Raw genomic sequence first — 13,054 nt, 5'->3', positions numbered from 1 at the left:
ATATGCCACAGCTTTTTGTACAATTAATTCTGTTCCTCTGTATAGCCTCTTCAGTTCATCTGACAGCTTTCCTAACCAGTCCCAAGTTATGGGTTTGTGGGCCAAAAGGTGAGTTAGAAAGCAAATTTGTTTTCTGAAACAAAATATCACCATGGTGCTGCCCACAGTGTTCCCCCAATGTGGGTGAAGCTGTCGTGGACAGAACTGCAGGTAAGCCAAGAAATCCAGAGTTTGTCTCAGAATTCAGCTGGTTTAAGGAAAATATGGCCAACAGACAAGTTGAAATTTGTCCTTCTGCACTCTGGCTGCCTGGGATGTGCTAGGCTGGAAGCGCCTGCCTTCTCTGCTAAGCCTTCCCATACGGCTCTGAGTTTCCACACAGAGGAATACTAAACCTTTAACTCTGCAGAGCTTGTCGTTTGAAGTTTTTGATGCTTGCTTCAGACTTTGAAAGATTAGGGGAATTCACTGTGTACAAAGTTACCAACAGGTACCAAGGGTATACTCCAGTTTTCCCTGGAAAATGTAAATAGTAGGGAAAAAAGAAAATCACACAACATTTCATGTAAATACTTTAATTATATTTAAATGCTTAAGACACAGAAACACTTGAATTAAATTACATCATAATGCTTCTGCTAAGTTGTACATATACGTCCAAGAACTGTGAGTGAAGGTGCTATTGAACTAAAAGAATACTCCAGTACAAGCCCAGCAAACACCCGTAACATTCTTTTAGTCTTATTGTCTGTACTTTTTTAATCTAAGGGCAGTCATCACATGACAAAGCCTACCATTGCAGGAAGAATGGTTGAAGAGAATTCCTCTGCAGGTGTGTTTGTTATATGAGAGATCTCAGCATTAACGTGGAACAAGGTGCCTGTTTTTATACCCGAGCTGGCAGATGCACTGCTTGGCAGCTGCCTGTGCAATACATGGAGTGGTCTGAGGCAACAGCCAGCTTATGGTTGCCTTTTATAGAGTGTAAAATGACGATAACAACAAAGTTCAAGTGCTAAGAGTTCTAGGGGCTGAATGCTAGCAGCTTAGGGCATGCACCATTGCCACTGCTTGTGTCCTCATCCTGCTGCAAAGCACAGGAGCATGACGGGCAATGATGTGCCAGCTGCTGAAGGGAAAAATCTGACATCTCTGTGGCTGGCTGTCCTCAGGGAGCACGCGGAGGAGATAAAGAGAAGGTAAGTTGAGGCAGGGGTGGGCTGGGGGTTGCTTTTTTTAGCTGGTCATGTAAGCATAACCTCTGGGAAGACCCACAGATGGTGGCCTCCAAATTCTAAGGACCTACACCAGGTAACGCCAAGTATTTGTATCCACACCCCCTTCCAACCGTCTCCCTGGAGAGCAAACCTCAGCAAGCTGGGAATGCCTCCTGCCGTATCTACCAGTTACAAAGGATGGGCCATTTTCTACACGTGCTGACACTCCTAGCCTTACTACACTTTCAGAACTCTCTGGTTTTAAAAAGGAAGGGGGATACTGAAAGAATAAAACAACTCAGTCCTGCAAAAATGCCATGAGGGAAGCTGTGTAGTGAAGGCAGAGCTGGTGAGAAACTGTTCACTGCGGCAGGGGTCAGTGGCATGTACACGGGAAAGTGTTTGCATCTGTAAATAGCAAAAGAAAATCACAGTGGGAAGCAAAAAAACAAGATCCGGGAGAACAAAAGCTAGCTAGCAGGCCCAAACTTGCAACAAAGCACATGATACCTGAATTGCCACTCAGTGAAATACTTCCTTGCATAAAGCTCACCTTTAGATCTGCATTCAAATTTTGGCTGGCCCTCATTCCCTTTTAACTGGTGCTGTGGATGGAATAGGATTTGACAAATTCACGTGCTGCAGAAAAATCAGTAGGCAAGTAGTATACAGCCGGGGCCTGATGCTTGCGCACCACTACCACAGCAGTGAGACAGTTTGATTTGTGCGTTCACCTCCAGGGATCTAAAGCCACCACCCAACCAGGAGTGAGGGTCGATCCCTGGCAGCAGGTTAGCAAAAAGGAGCACCCTTTCCCCCAGATCATGATGTCTGAACGGGGTGGACAGACGCACATCCCTTCTTTTGATTTTCCCTGCAGTTTCATGGCTGAGGAATGGGGCAGGGAGGATGGGGCACCTGCCTGGTGCTGCGGTTGTACTGGACCCTCCTCTTGTCCTTTCTGCCATGCTCTTGGTTTGCAGTGTGAGAGCCCAGCCTGGACCCTGCCACCAGCCCCTGGCCACTGTGCTGGCCAGCAGCACTCTAGGCTGGTGGCCACCAGAGGCTCTGAGGAGGACAGCCCTCATGCTGCACTGCAGCATGCCAAGGTGGCCAGAGACCCCTTCACACTCTTCTCTCCTGCAGCCCTGAAGGATGTGCAGGCAGCAGGGGGCTTCAGGGTTACAGGGGAACTGCTGGCTTACCTGCCCAGACCCACCTTCTGCACTAGCAGGTAACACGAGCAAAGGCTAACACAAAACTCTGTTTTCTTCAGCAGGGAGAAGACTGCAGGTCCTAGCAGGTAAGGAAGCAACCAGATGTTCAGCCACCTCCAGGCACACCTGTTGTAATGTGGAGCCAATACCTGTTAATCCTCATTCAAAAGGAAAAAAAAAATCAAGGCTTAATCTTCTCTCTGCACTGTAAAAACTTCCCTGAGCTGAAGCCCAGGGGATACGTGGTAGCAGAGCCCCAGTTCTCTTCAGTGCTCAACTCCTCTCTCTGGCTCAGGTACTGGTGTTCCCAGGTCAGTGGCAGGGAGTCGTGTAGCTAGATGTGACAGCCCTACCTCTAGCTGTGTGAAATCCCCTCTCTACATATGGCAGCCCTGATTTGGGATATTCACAGATCATCTCCTCAGTTAAGAAGTTACCAGCCAAATGTTCACCATTTCACTTGTTAGAGCTAGTGAATTCCCCATGCTGCAACATCAGCCCAGGCTCACATTTATCAGCATCACCCGTGCCACAATGGGATAAGCCCCTGGTATGTGTTTTCCCTTGTGTGCCCCAGATCACCGCTCAGCTAGGAGAGTCAGCTTTCCCAGCTCAAAGAGGCTTTGCCACTGGTCAGCCCTCCAGGATCTGCCAAAGCTGCACAGGGAGGCTCATTCACCACTTTCCCGGCGATCTGGTGGCACAAAGCCAACAGGGAAGCCGTGTGAAACATGCACCTCTCCTCTCTCCCTGACCCAGAGCGCTCACACGTGTGCTCCGGTAAGTTACACTACAACGAAGTGGGCACTGATCCTAAGCATGCGGCCTGGTAGATGGTGTCAGCACCAGCCCAGAACCCAGAGCATGGCAGCTCAGAACCCTTCGGTAGTAATGGACACATCAAAAAATGCTACTGCCATCACAAAGGGTTTTCTTCCCAAAGTGACGACTGTTCCCAGTGCTTGTGCCCATCTGTGCCGCACACCAGCAGAGTGACCAGCTGGGCTCCGGGACTCAGCCACGCTCGTGAGAAGTCAGTGGTTTGTTGGCTCCATCCTCCCCAGTCTCGGCACAATCCCAGAGCAGGGGCAGGTATTGTTCATGCATTGATGGCATTGGCAACGTCTGTGAACACAAGACGGCTGGGTCTTTGGAGGGCTCCTTGATTCGTCAGCAGAATCTGCATTGAAGCAGTGAAAGATGAGACCCAGCAAGTCTGCTTTTTCTGGACCCTGGGCACAGACTGCACAGTATCATAACTACATTCAGCCTCTTACTAAGGGAAGCAAAGCTGGTAGAAGGGCTGGAAGGCATGTCCTGTGAGGACACCTGGCTTGTCTGGTTTGGGGAAAAAGAGGCCAGGGGCGACCTCACGGCTCTCTGCAGCTCCCTGGGGAGGGGAAATGCAGGGGCAGGCGCTGGTCTCTTCCCCCCGAGTAACGGATGTCAGGACACGTGGGAATGGCACAAAGCTGCAGCAGGGGAGGCTCAGACTGGTTATTAGGGAACATTTCTTTATCGTGAGGGTGGCCAAACACTGGGACAGGCTTCCTGAAGAGATGCTGGATGCCCCGTGGCTGTCAGTGCTCAAGAGGCATTGGATAATGCCCTCACTAATACGCTTTAATTTTTGGTTAGATCTGAAGCGCTCAGGAAATTGGACTCAATCTTTGTAGGTCTCTTCCAAGTGAACTATTGTATTCTGTTCTATTCTATTCTACTCAAGGTGAGGCTGATAGACTAACATGATACTACCAAGGCTGCAACAGAAAAATACAACAAGCCACAGAGCAAGTCAGCACAGCCATGCCAATTTAAAATCCCCACATCATTGGATTACAGAGTGTAGCTTATCCAGGACTCCACAGATTTGCCATGTGTAACTCACTGTTTTATATACTCAAGGCAGCATAAAAAGACTTGAAACCTCAAGAAGGCCTGGAAACATGCCACAATCTGATCTTTGGCTGCTGGCTTAGACTCCCTCTCATGTTCCATAAAATCTTTAAACTCACGTACTTTCCAAGCAGAGGTGTCTGTGCATTAGCAAGCTCTGGAGAGATCTAAGGTATCTTGCTGGCCAGTCACTATGTAGAAAGGATGCACTTTTACTGTGCTAAGTTTAACTCTGGCCTTGTCATTTCCCCTCTTTATTACCTGAAGGGAAGTACTCAGTGTGCACTGGTAGAGGGCTCTGATGTATGTGCTGCTCAGAGAACAAGATCCTTTGCTTTTATACAGCATTATTTCTCTACTTTCCCAAACCAGTGTATAGAATATGCTGATTGTCATCCATATTCCAACACATCTGCTGTGTGCTCTTTGTCAGGCTGGGAAGCATCCTTCAAGTAAATATTTTATAATTGCAGTTGTATTTATTTTCTTCCTTTCTGCCCACACCAAGCTTGCTACAGGTTATCTGAAGGTATAAAGTGTATGGAAACCAAGACATGTTTGGGAGAATTCATGTTCCTAGAGCTGGAAAAGCAATGGCAATATAGAACAGCTAGAGAGGAATTCAAGAAAGGGGAGATGTCTACTCTAAGGGGAGGTTGCATCACGGGCTAAGAGACGTACCTGTTCCAACCATCCTTGCAGGCTCTGTATTACAGAAAAGCTTTTTGTGTGCGATAGTGGTGACAAAGGAAACAAAGAACACTATGAAACTGGCTGCAATGGTGAGAAGCCCTTCTTCCCTATTTCTCCTTCCTCTTGGTACAATGGGGAAGGTGACAGCCTCTTGACAAAGGCCCATCTGGACCATTAACCAAGAACAACTGGCATCGAGCTCTCTCCTAACTCACAAATGTAGGAAGCCACTGGTCTCTGCCGACTTTATCATTTCTCATTACACTCCATGCCTTTGAACACTCAGAAGTGGTCAAAGCCTTCCTCTCTTTTCCCCAAATTCAAATAGAGAACTCTCCTCCCTTTTCTCTTTTTGAGCCATGCCTGCTCTGTGCTCAGCCAGGTTGGCCTGGAGGTGCTGACAAGATCAGATGTGCCAAGCCACAGCAACGCACAGGCTTTCTGCCTGCCTTTCTCAGGGCTTGCAACACAGTTCAGTGTTAACAACTACAGGCTTTCCCTTCACAAGACCTTGTTTCACACTCATAGCTCTAGGCAAAACAGATGCCTTAAAATTGGGTGGAAATGTTTTTATGTTTAGGGACAGGATGAGGGAGCCTTAGCACCTTGTGAGCATTGAAGCCCCTTCTCCCAGAAAACAGCATTGATCCTACCATTCCCCTGTGGTGCCCTAGGTGGTAAACTGTAATAAACTCACCCTTAATTGCTGAAATTGCCCTGTTCTCTCTCATAGCTGAGTAGTGACAGCACTTACCCTCCCCAGGCTCTTTGTCCTAGTTGCCTTACTCTTCCTAAGCACTAAGGATGTTCCTAAACACCCTAAGCACTCCAAAATGCTCAAGGTGACTGTTTCCAGGGCTGGCTGAGATGGGGAAAGCCCTCACAGAGTCTCGTATGGTTTCCTTACAGTACAACCCTACAAAAACTTCTTAGCCCTGTAACAAAAGCAGTGCAGGTGCCACTGGCTGTGATAACAGACTGGCTGGCCACTGCTGCCTACCTTGCTCTGTGATGCCTGGGAAGATGCTGCATCGCGCCCATGTTCAAGCAGCTCCTGCTCCAGTTCATCCTGCTCTTCGGTGGGATCAAAGTTGTACATTGGCATGAGCTGGTGCCGTAGCTTCTCCAACCTGTCGCAGGAGGGAAGGCAAAGGGTTGGAAAAAAAAATAATAATCAAAAGACAGAAGGACAGACGCTCAGGCTGCCTTCCCTGCTCCACAGATAAAGCCTTCTGCATACTGTTTCTCATTCTGTATGTGGATTCAGCTCTTGTTGCTGCTTTCTGGATAATGGTCACGTCCCTGTCCTGTGGGGAGGAGGATAAGAACCTACTGCACTACAACTGGAAGATGCCCCGAGTGCAGATCCAGGGATTAATTGCCTTCACTAATCTATGTTGGCAGGCATTATGCAGGCAGGAATCAAACGGGGATTTTAAGTACCTGCAGACCTAATAAAGCTCAGAACAAGCTTTATTTCATGGGAAAAACAAGAGGGTGGAATATACTGACTGGGCATTTTGCAACTCCTCCCCCTGCCCCTCTGCCATGACAGCCAGTCCTGCCACGTCACAGTATGCCTGCCAGCACAAGTCTGCTTTTAGCTCCAGCGGCCTAAGAGCAGTACTTCAACTATATTTGTCAAACCATATACTTGACTGGAAGTATATAATAATAAATAGAAAATAGTAAACAGAAATATAATAGAAAATAGGAAAGAGAGACTCGTGGGAGGCTGATGCATGTGGACAGGCTGTTCTTACTCTTGTATTGTTGCTTCAAGTGACAGAGCTATAAAGCATTACCACAAAGGGTCTCCCTAAATAGCAGGTAGGTTAGCGATGGAGGATGGATGGGTGGCCATGCTCCTGTGAAAACACTTAGGCTGTAGCTGAGTTTTGGGGGTTGGGGAAAGGAAAAACCCAAGCTCTTACTGGCAGTGTCACCACAAATATCTATTTTGGCAAATGTTAGGATGACACATTCCCTCCCTGCCTCTGTACAGGTTTGCCAACACAGCCATTATCTCCAGCAGCGCTGTTTACAGGCCAAGCTTTAGCTTCTCTTGTGGCAGTACCCAGATCTGGGCTGCATGGGTAGGTTTGGAAATTTCATAGTGGGCAGCAGCACTTCTTGAACATCTGTGGCCCTGCCACAAGGAATCAGACAGGGATCACCACAGCTAACAGATCTTCAGTGCCTCTGCTGTCAGAGATGGAAAAATCGAGAAGTGCATCTCCCTGCATGCTGCTGTCTTCTCCACTTTCAGATGGGAGCTTAACAAGGAAATTAAGACACTAAGTCTCAGGCTAGAAAGCTGCATCTCTGCACTATGCTGCTGGCATTGTTGTGACTGCAGCTAAAGAGGCACTTGTAAGGCCACTGTCATTGGCTTGGGCTATTGGAAAGCACAGAGATCTGGGAACAGTTGAAATGTGAGACCCATGTCTCTCACATCAGTTTCCAGCTTCTTTATACACTCCTGATCCTTTCCTCTTTTTTAGTGCATTTCACAGATGAAGCATGAAGAGCTTACAGGATCCCCAACCTCCTCCTGCTCAACAATGTTGTCCTTCCCAAAGCTGCAAAGGAGCCTTGGAAGCTCTGCTGTTAGAAGGCAGAGTGCAGAGTCCCTGCTTCTGCCTCATTCACATGCAGCTGGCTGCCCATATGCTTGCTCTCAGACAGCCGTTCCTTATACTCTCCCCATCTTCTGCTCTCTACTTCCTAGCCCTACCTGGATTTTGAAACACTGAATTCCCTTCAGGTACCAAGAGAAGTTACTCACCTCTTCCTCTTCCTGATATACAGAACCTGAAGGAGAAAGAAAACCATCATTACAACAGTCCTAGTGGGATGGAAATCAGCTATGGCGAGATAATTTTGGTACAGGGCACATAGAAAGGAGGTGTAGCAAGTCCGATGTCACTGTGCACCAAAACAGAGGGAAGGGATAAGTGACAGCTGAAACTGACATTTCATATACATCAGTGTAAGCTTGGCAGCACATCCAGCCTGACACTGAGTGCTCGAGTGGCCTTTTGTTAGGTGTGTTAGTAGTAGTCAAGAGTATTAGGTGTATATTAAGTGTAGCTTAGCACATTTCTGGTGGCTGCAGGCTATATGTTGCAATTTAAGAGTGAATGAAGAACCTTCCATTTGTGGTTTTCATCTGCAGAGTCCTACAGCACAGAAGCATCGTTACCCCCTCCCCAGTACAAAGGGAAGAAGCAAAGAGGGCATGCTCAGTGACTTGCCTCATGTCAGCCAGTAAGAGTGGCTGGGCTGGGAGGAAAGCGAGGCTTTTGGCCTCCAGAGCCTTGTTCTGAGAACTACGAACGCTGGCTGTTGCTCTCGGGAACTTATCACCGTTTCCAGGATAATGTTTCCAGGTTCTCTTTAGGGGCTTTTGGAGAAACTCCTCCTTGGGCCCGCAATGAAATTTTGCAGTAGTCCCTTTCCATAGGCTCCTCTGCTGGTTGTATTAGTGAAGCTCTTCCTCATACGAGGAATGGGAGCTTGCTGCTACCTTCGTTCTCTGTTGGCAGGTAAACGATCTGGTTATATATTGAAAGAAAACTGCAGCACGTGCATTGTCTCTGTCAGGCCCAGAACTAGTTTCTGAAAGCTTCTACCTAAAGCACTGATGGCAACATTAGTTACATGCAGCAAATCCTGGAGGACTCTGCTCATACCCAGCAAATAGAACCTCAGAAATGCGGTCTAGAATGAGACAAGTTTAAACGAATTTAGGCTGCCTTAATTCATAAAGCCATGTCCACAGAGGAGATTAATGTGGTTCAACAGTCTGCTTTACAAGTTAAGTTGGGTGGACTTCCTTGTGTTGACAAGGTTTAAATCAATGCAGCTGTTGCAGTTAACAAGTCAGAACGGACTGACTTGTTTGTCAGTCTGCTGCTGCTTTGTGTTCTTTTAATTGAACTTCCTCTTGCTATTAAAAATAAATACCGATGCTATATATGGATTCCTCTAGGCCTGCTGAGCAGCCGGCTCAGACTAGACCCCAGGGAGGCTGCAGAAGTATTGGAGCACTGGATTAAGGCCTTAAAAAGAAAAGGATCTTGGGAACTATCAGTTCCCACCAGTTCTGGATGAGCCTTTAATATAACACACAGACGTTATTCAACCCAAATCAGTCCTAGAGCCCCTTTGATACCCCCCACCCTCGACAGACAGAGAAATATTTAGCAGGGTCTCTCTTACCATAGCTACAGCCAACCCAATCACAGTAATGATCCCAAAGGACAGAAGCATTGTGCTCATGCCAGGTCCACTGCTGGCCACATCTGGGATTTTGGTGCTGTTGAAACTAGCAGTCTCAGGGCTTACGGTAGCTGTTTCTGGTACAGTCACATCCAGAGTTGTTCCTGGGTCTGGCTTGGCCGTTGTGGTGGCGCTGTGATACAAGTCAGGTACAGAGGGTGAGCTGTAACTCATCCTGCCAGCTCCTGGTAGCTTCTTTTACCAAGCTGTTGTCTCCAACCACTCAAGAGACAGGTTCCAGCTACAGTAGTGGAGAGCTGCTCCTCATTTCAAGTACCCTCAAGCGAGACCTATCCTGGAGCATCATCGCTGATGGCTCTTCTTCATGGAACCACACTGGTTTCTGCCTTGGAAAGGAAGAGAGCAGACACATAGTGCAAACAGAGACAGACACCTTTCCCAAAGCCTCCCAACTAACTAGCACAAGTTTTGAGAGCAGCTCAGAGATGCCCACTCAAAATAAGGAAAAAAAATCAACAAACAAACCATTTTCCCCCTGAAAGAGTCTTCAAAGTCCTGCCTGATTCAGCTGAAGTCAGTGATATGCTCTCCCCTCACTACTTCAGCTCAGCTCCTTGCAGGCACTTGGCAGATCTGTGTGGGACCAGCCTCAGAGCCTTTGTCTGGCTTTGTCTGCTCCTGGCTGAGCCAGGTGGCCTCCATCCATACCAGAAAAACAGCATCTTCCTGCTTCTCTTCTGTCTCTTGCTTTCAGTTTACAGAAAGTTACAGAGATCCCCTCAAGTTTACCAGTGAGAACGGATCCAGTAAAACAGCAATCAGTTCTGAGGCATCCATAATTTGGGGTGTTTTTCTATTGAATCCGAAGCAGGGCTGCCCTGTTGCAATAGTCACTGCTGACTGGCAAATCCCTGCCCTGTCCATCCACCCACTGTCCCTCAGCCCACGGACCCTGGAAGGCAGCTTCCTTAAAGCAGTGGGTTGCACTGGTGCCCCCATCTGCTGCTAGAGATGGTATTTCTCAAGTCCCCTGTGAAAGCACCCACTCAGGCTTAGTCATGCACTGCTAATTATTGGTATTAATTCTAAAATAGGTCCCATTTGGGATTGCAGTTGTGAAATCTGACAGATCTATTCATGCTGAAAACATGAAAGGCTTTAATTGTTTTCATGCTTCTATTGTGGAAATGATCAGGAGTTGCAAAACACCACGGGATGATCCTATGGGAAGTATCTGCATAACTTTGTTTATAAAAATCACTGCATAGAGCACTAGTTCAGCAATTGCTTCAGTGAAAACACAGCTACCTCTGGAGCAGAGTAATACTGATCCCAAGAACTACAGTAGCAGTCCTTTGATAATTTCTCTGTACTTCAGCAGACGTTACATCTCTGAACTGGAATGCAACCAGGACACAGGGGTTAATGAGCTCTGAATAGAAAAAGATGTGCTTGCAAAGAGAAATGAGCCATTGTTCAGCTCTACTGTTCTATTCTGGGCAAGGTTATTGCGCAGTTCCCATTACTGTGATGCCTTGCTGCTGTCTGTAACTGCGTTAAGCAGCGTGATTAACATCTGTCACTAACAACTGAAGCAGAGAAATCACACCAGGCAAACAGCTCCAGGCCTCCCTGTGGTCTGCCAGCAGCCCGCCTAGCCATCACAGCACTTGTCCTGCATCTCCCCGAGCATGCAGACCTCTCACCACACATGCAGACCCGGTCTCACAGTTCCCAGTGACCAACTTGGTGAAGCAGGAGCTGTCGGAAGATTTCGAAGTGCCTGGGAGAGTTGTGGAACGTGGCAAACTCCCGTGAGTGTCTAGAGAAACGTGAAAGTAGACAGCATTTCTGGCCTGGTGCCACCTACCATCACGCTGAGACACGGGTTCCCTGTGGCTGAATGGCAAAGCGTCCTCCACTGACCACCAAACCGGACAGCACCTGGATTCCAGCATTGACTGCAGTGGAGCTCAGGGGTGGGGGACACCCGGGCCCAGAGATGACAAATCTGAAAGCCGAGTGCCACAGCAGCCATGGCCCAGCAGGGGAAGGGAGGGAACTGTTGCGCAGGTATGGGGTGGACAGAGCGGCTGCTCAGAGAGAACCGTCGATTTCTGCTATTCAGAGACGCCCTCCACAATGATACCTGATGTTTTATAAAGCCACAAGCAAGGAAACAGAAATTGGAAAAGGAACCGAAGTGAAAGCAGTGGAGCAGGCCTCAGGGCTGCTCAGAGCACAGATCCCAAAGAGCTGCTGACTTCTGGAAGCTTAACAGATCAGCCTCCGCCTCAACTCAGCATCACTTTTGGAAAACCACTTGGCTGGTGAAGCTGATTTCAAGCCTTGGGGTAAGGCCCCCTTACAGAGGGGCCAGACCTGGTGCTGTCGTGCTCCGAAAACAAGTTGGGTTAAAACTAGCTGCAAATCTGCTCGGAGGGGGCTGGCGGGCAGGATTTGTGCCCTCAGCACCCTGCCCGTGCACGGTGCCGGCTGAAGGCTTCCCAGCAGGGCTCGGACACCCGCTCGAGGCTGTTGCAGACCCCAGCCCCTCCTGGCCCACACTGCGCCTCCCCCCCCCCCCCCCCACCTTCCTCTCCCCGTTCTCATCCTGGCGCCGGGAGCCTCGTCCCGCGGGCTGGGCACTGCTCCCACGGCTGCTCTCCGGGGCCCGGCCACGGCTCCCACGCCTCCTCCACGGCTCCCGGGAGCTCCAGCGGCCGCTCCTCGGCTCCGGGGGCTGCGGAGAAGGAGAGCACCGGGCGCGGAGCCGCGGCCCTCAGCGCCCCTCACGGCCCGGCCGCTCCCGCCCCCCCCTCACTTACTGAGCGCTGCCCGCGGGGCGCCGCCGCCGCTGGGGCCGGGCCGGGGCCGCGCTGCCCGCAGGAGTGTGGGGGGGGGGCCGCGCCCGCTAAGCCCCGCCCCTCCGCTCCAAGTCGCAACGCGATTGGCCGGCGGCCTCAAGGCTCGGCTCGCGGTTGGATGGCGCGGTGTCAATCACGCGCGCGGCGGCTGAGGCGGCCGGTCTGCCGCTGAGGGGCCGCTGAGGTAACGGCGGGGGGGGCGCGGCGGAGCCCTGCGAAGAACGGGGCCGGGGACCCCCCGCTGCCGCCCGGTTCCCGTCAGGAGCGCGGCTCTGCCCCGCAGCACGGGCAGGGCAGGCCCCGGGCTGCTCCCCGGGGAGCTCGGTGCCGGCTGTGGCCCGGTTGGGGGCTGAGCCAGCCCGCGCCATGCTCGGCCGGGGGCCGCTGTGGGCGCGCTGAGGCGGGAGCAGGAGCTGAGGGGACCCGCGGGGCTGTGAGGCAGGGGGCGAGGGGCCTCGCTCCTGCAGGGTCACAGCGGGGAGATGGGCCGGCTGCTGTTAAAAGGCAGCTTCAAGTGCGGTGTTTAGCTCGTTTTTTATAAAGTTTGGTCTCCTGGTGTCTCAGTGGTTGTCATCTTTTTGCGTGTTTATGTGTTTTTTTCCTCTCTGGCCATGCTTCTTGAAGAGGCTGACTGCCCTTTGGCTGGGTTTGCCGTCGTGGCTTTCAAGTGTTTCTCATCCCTCTGATTGCACCTTGTGAGGTTTTCTCCTTCCCTTGCTCTGTACCCCCCTCGGATGGAAACAACGTGGAAAAAACACGACCCGTGAGCTCAGAGTCTTCTGTGAGAAGCTTGGGGGCTTTGAACAGGAGAGGAAGAAAAGAGCTGGGAGAGACTGGAGGCCTCTGTGCAGGGCGCTGGGTGACCTGTCCTGGGGATGCAGCTGAGGGGCATGCCTGTGGCTTGCTGTAGGCACGCTTG

The 13,054-nt window shown here is 50.3% G+C and overlaps 2 protein-coding genes across 17 annotated transcripts in view; one reads left to right on the top strand and one right to left on the bottom strand.

Moving 5' to 3' along the window:
* Positions 1-559: 559 nt before the first annotated feature.
* On the bottom strand, positions 560-12,152 carry LOC311442297 (uncharacterized protein C3orf18 homolog). 10 transcript variants are annotated; one of them, XM_084531330.1, is made up of 6 exons: positions 12,097-12,152; positions 9,248-9,654; positions 7,812-7,837; positions 6,024-6,153; positions 2,423-2,560; positions 560-1,625 (listed from the first exon to the last, which is right to left on the bottom strand). In XM_084531330.1, the coding sequence occupies exons 2-5, from the start codon at positions 9,479-9,481 to the stop codon at positions 2,468-2,470; spliced, it is 483 nt and encodes a 160-aa protein (XP_084387456.1). In that variant the 5' UTR covers positions 9,482-9,654; positions 12,097-12,152; the 3' UTR covers positions 560-1,625; positions 2,423-2,467. The 10 variants fall into 10 exon arrangements, with proteins under 10 accessions (XP_084387456.1, XP_084387457.1, XP_084387458.1 ...); XM_084531331.1 differs by having other exon boundaries at positions 2,437-2,560; XM_084531332.1 differs by having other exon boundaries at positions 9,248-9,650; positions 12,097-12,137.
* Positions 12,153-12,268: 116 nt separating this feature from the next.
* HEMK1 (HemK methyltransferase 1, mitochondrial release factors N(5)-glutamine) overlaps positions 12,269-13,054 on the top strand; it is a 32,566-nt gene continuing 31,780 nt past the window's right edge. For 2 of the 7 annotated variants that reach the window (XM_084531311.1, XM_084531314.1), the window contains exon 1: positions 12,269-12,319. The gene's annotated coding sequence lies outside the window, so the exon portion shown is untranslated. Of the gene's footprint in view, positions 12,320-12,581; positions 12,917-13,054 lie in introns of those variants that run through there. The other 5 variants (XR_014696547.1, XM_084531309.1, XM_084531312.1 and 2 more) reach the window with 4 other exon arrangements.

Source organism: Aythya ferina, assembly GCF_964211825.1.
Source record: "Aythya ferina genome assembly, chromosome: 10".
Taxonomy (NCBI): Eukaryota; Metazoa; Chordata; class Aves; order Anseriformes; family Anatidae; genus Aythya; species Aythya ferina.
Note: the sequence above shows the minus strand (reverse complement) of the source record. Positions and strands in the feature narration are given on the sequence as shown.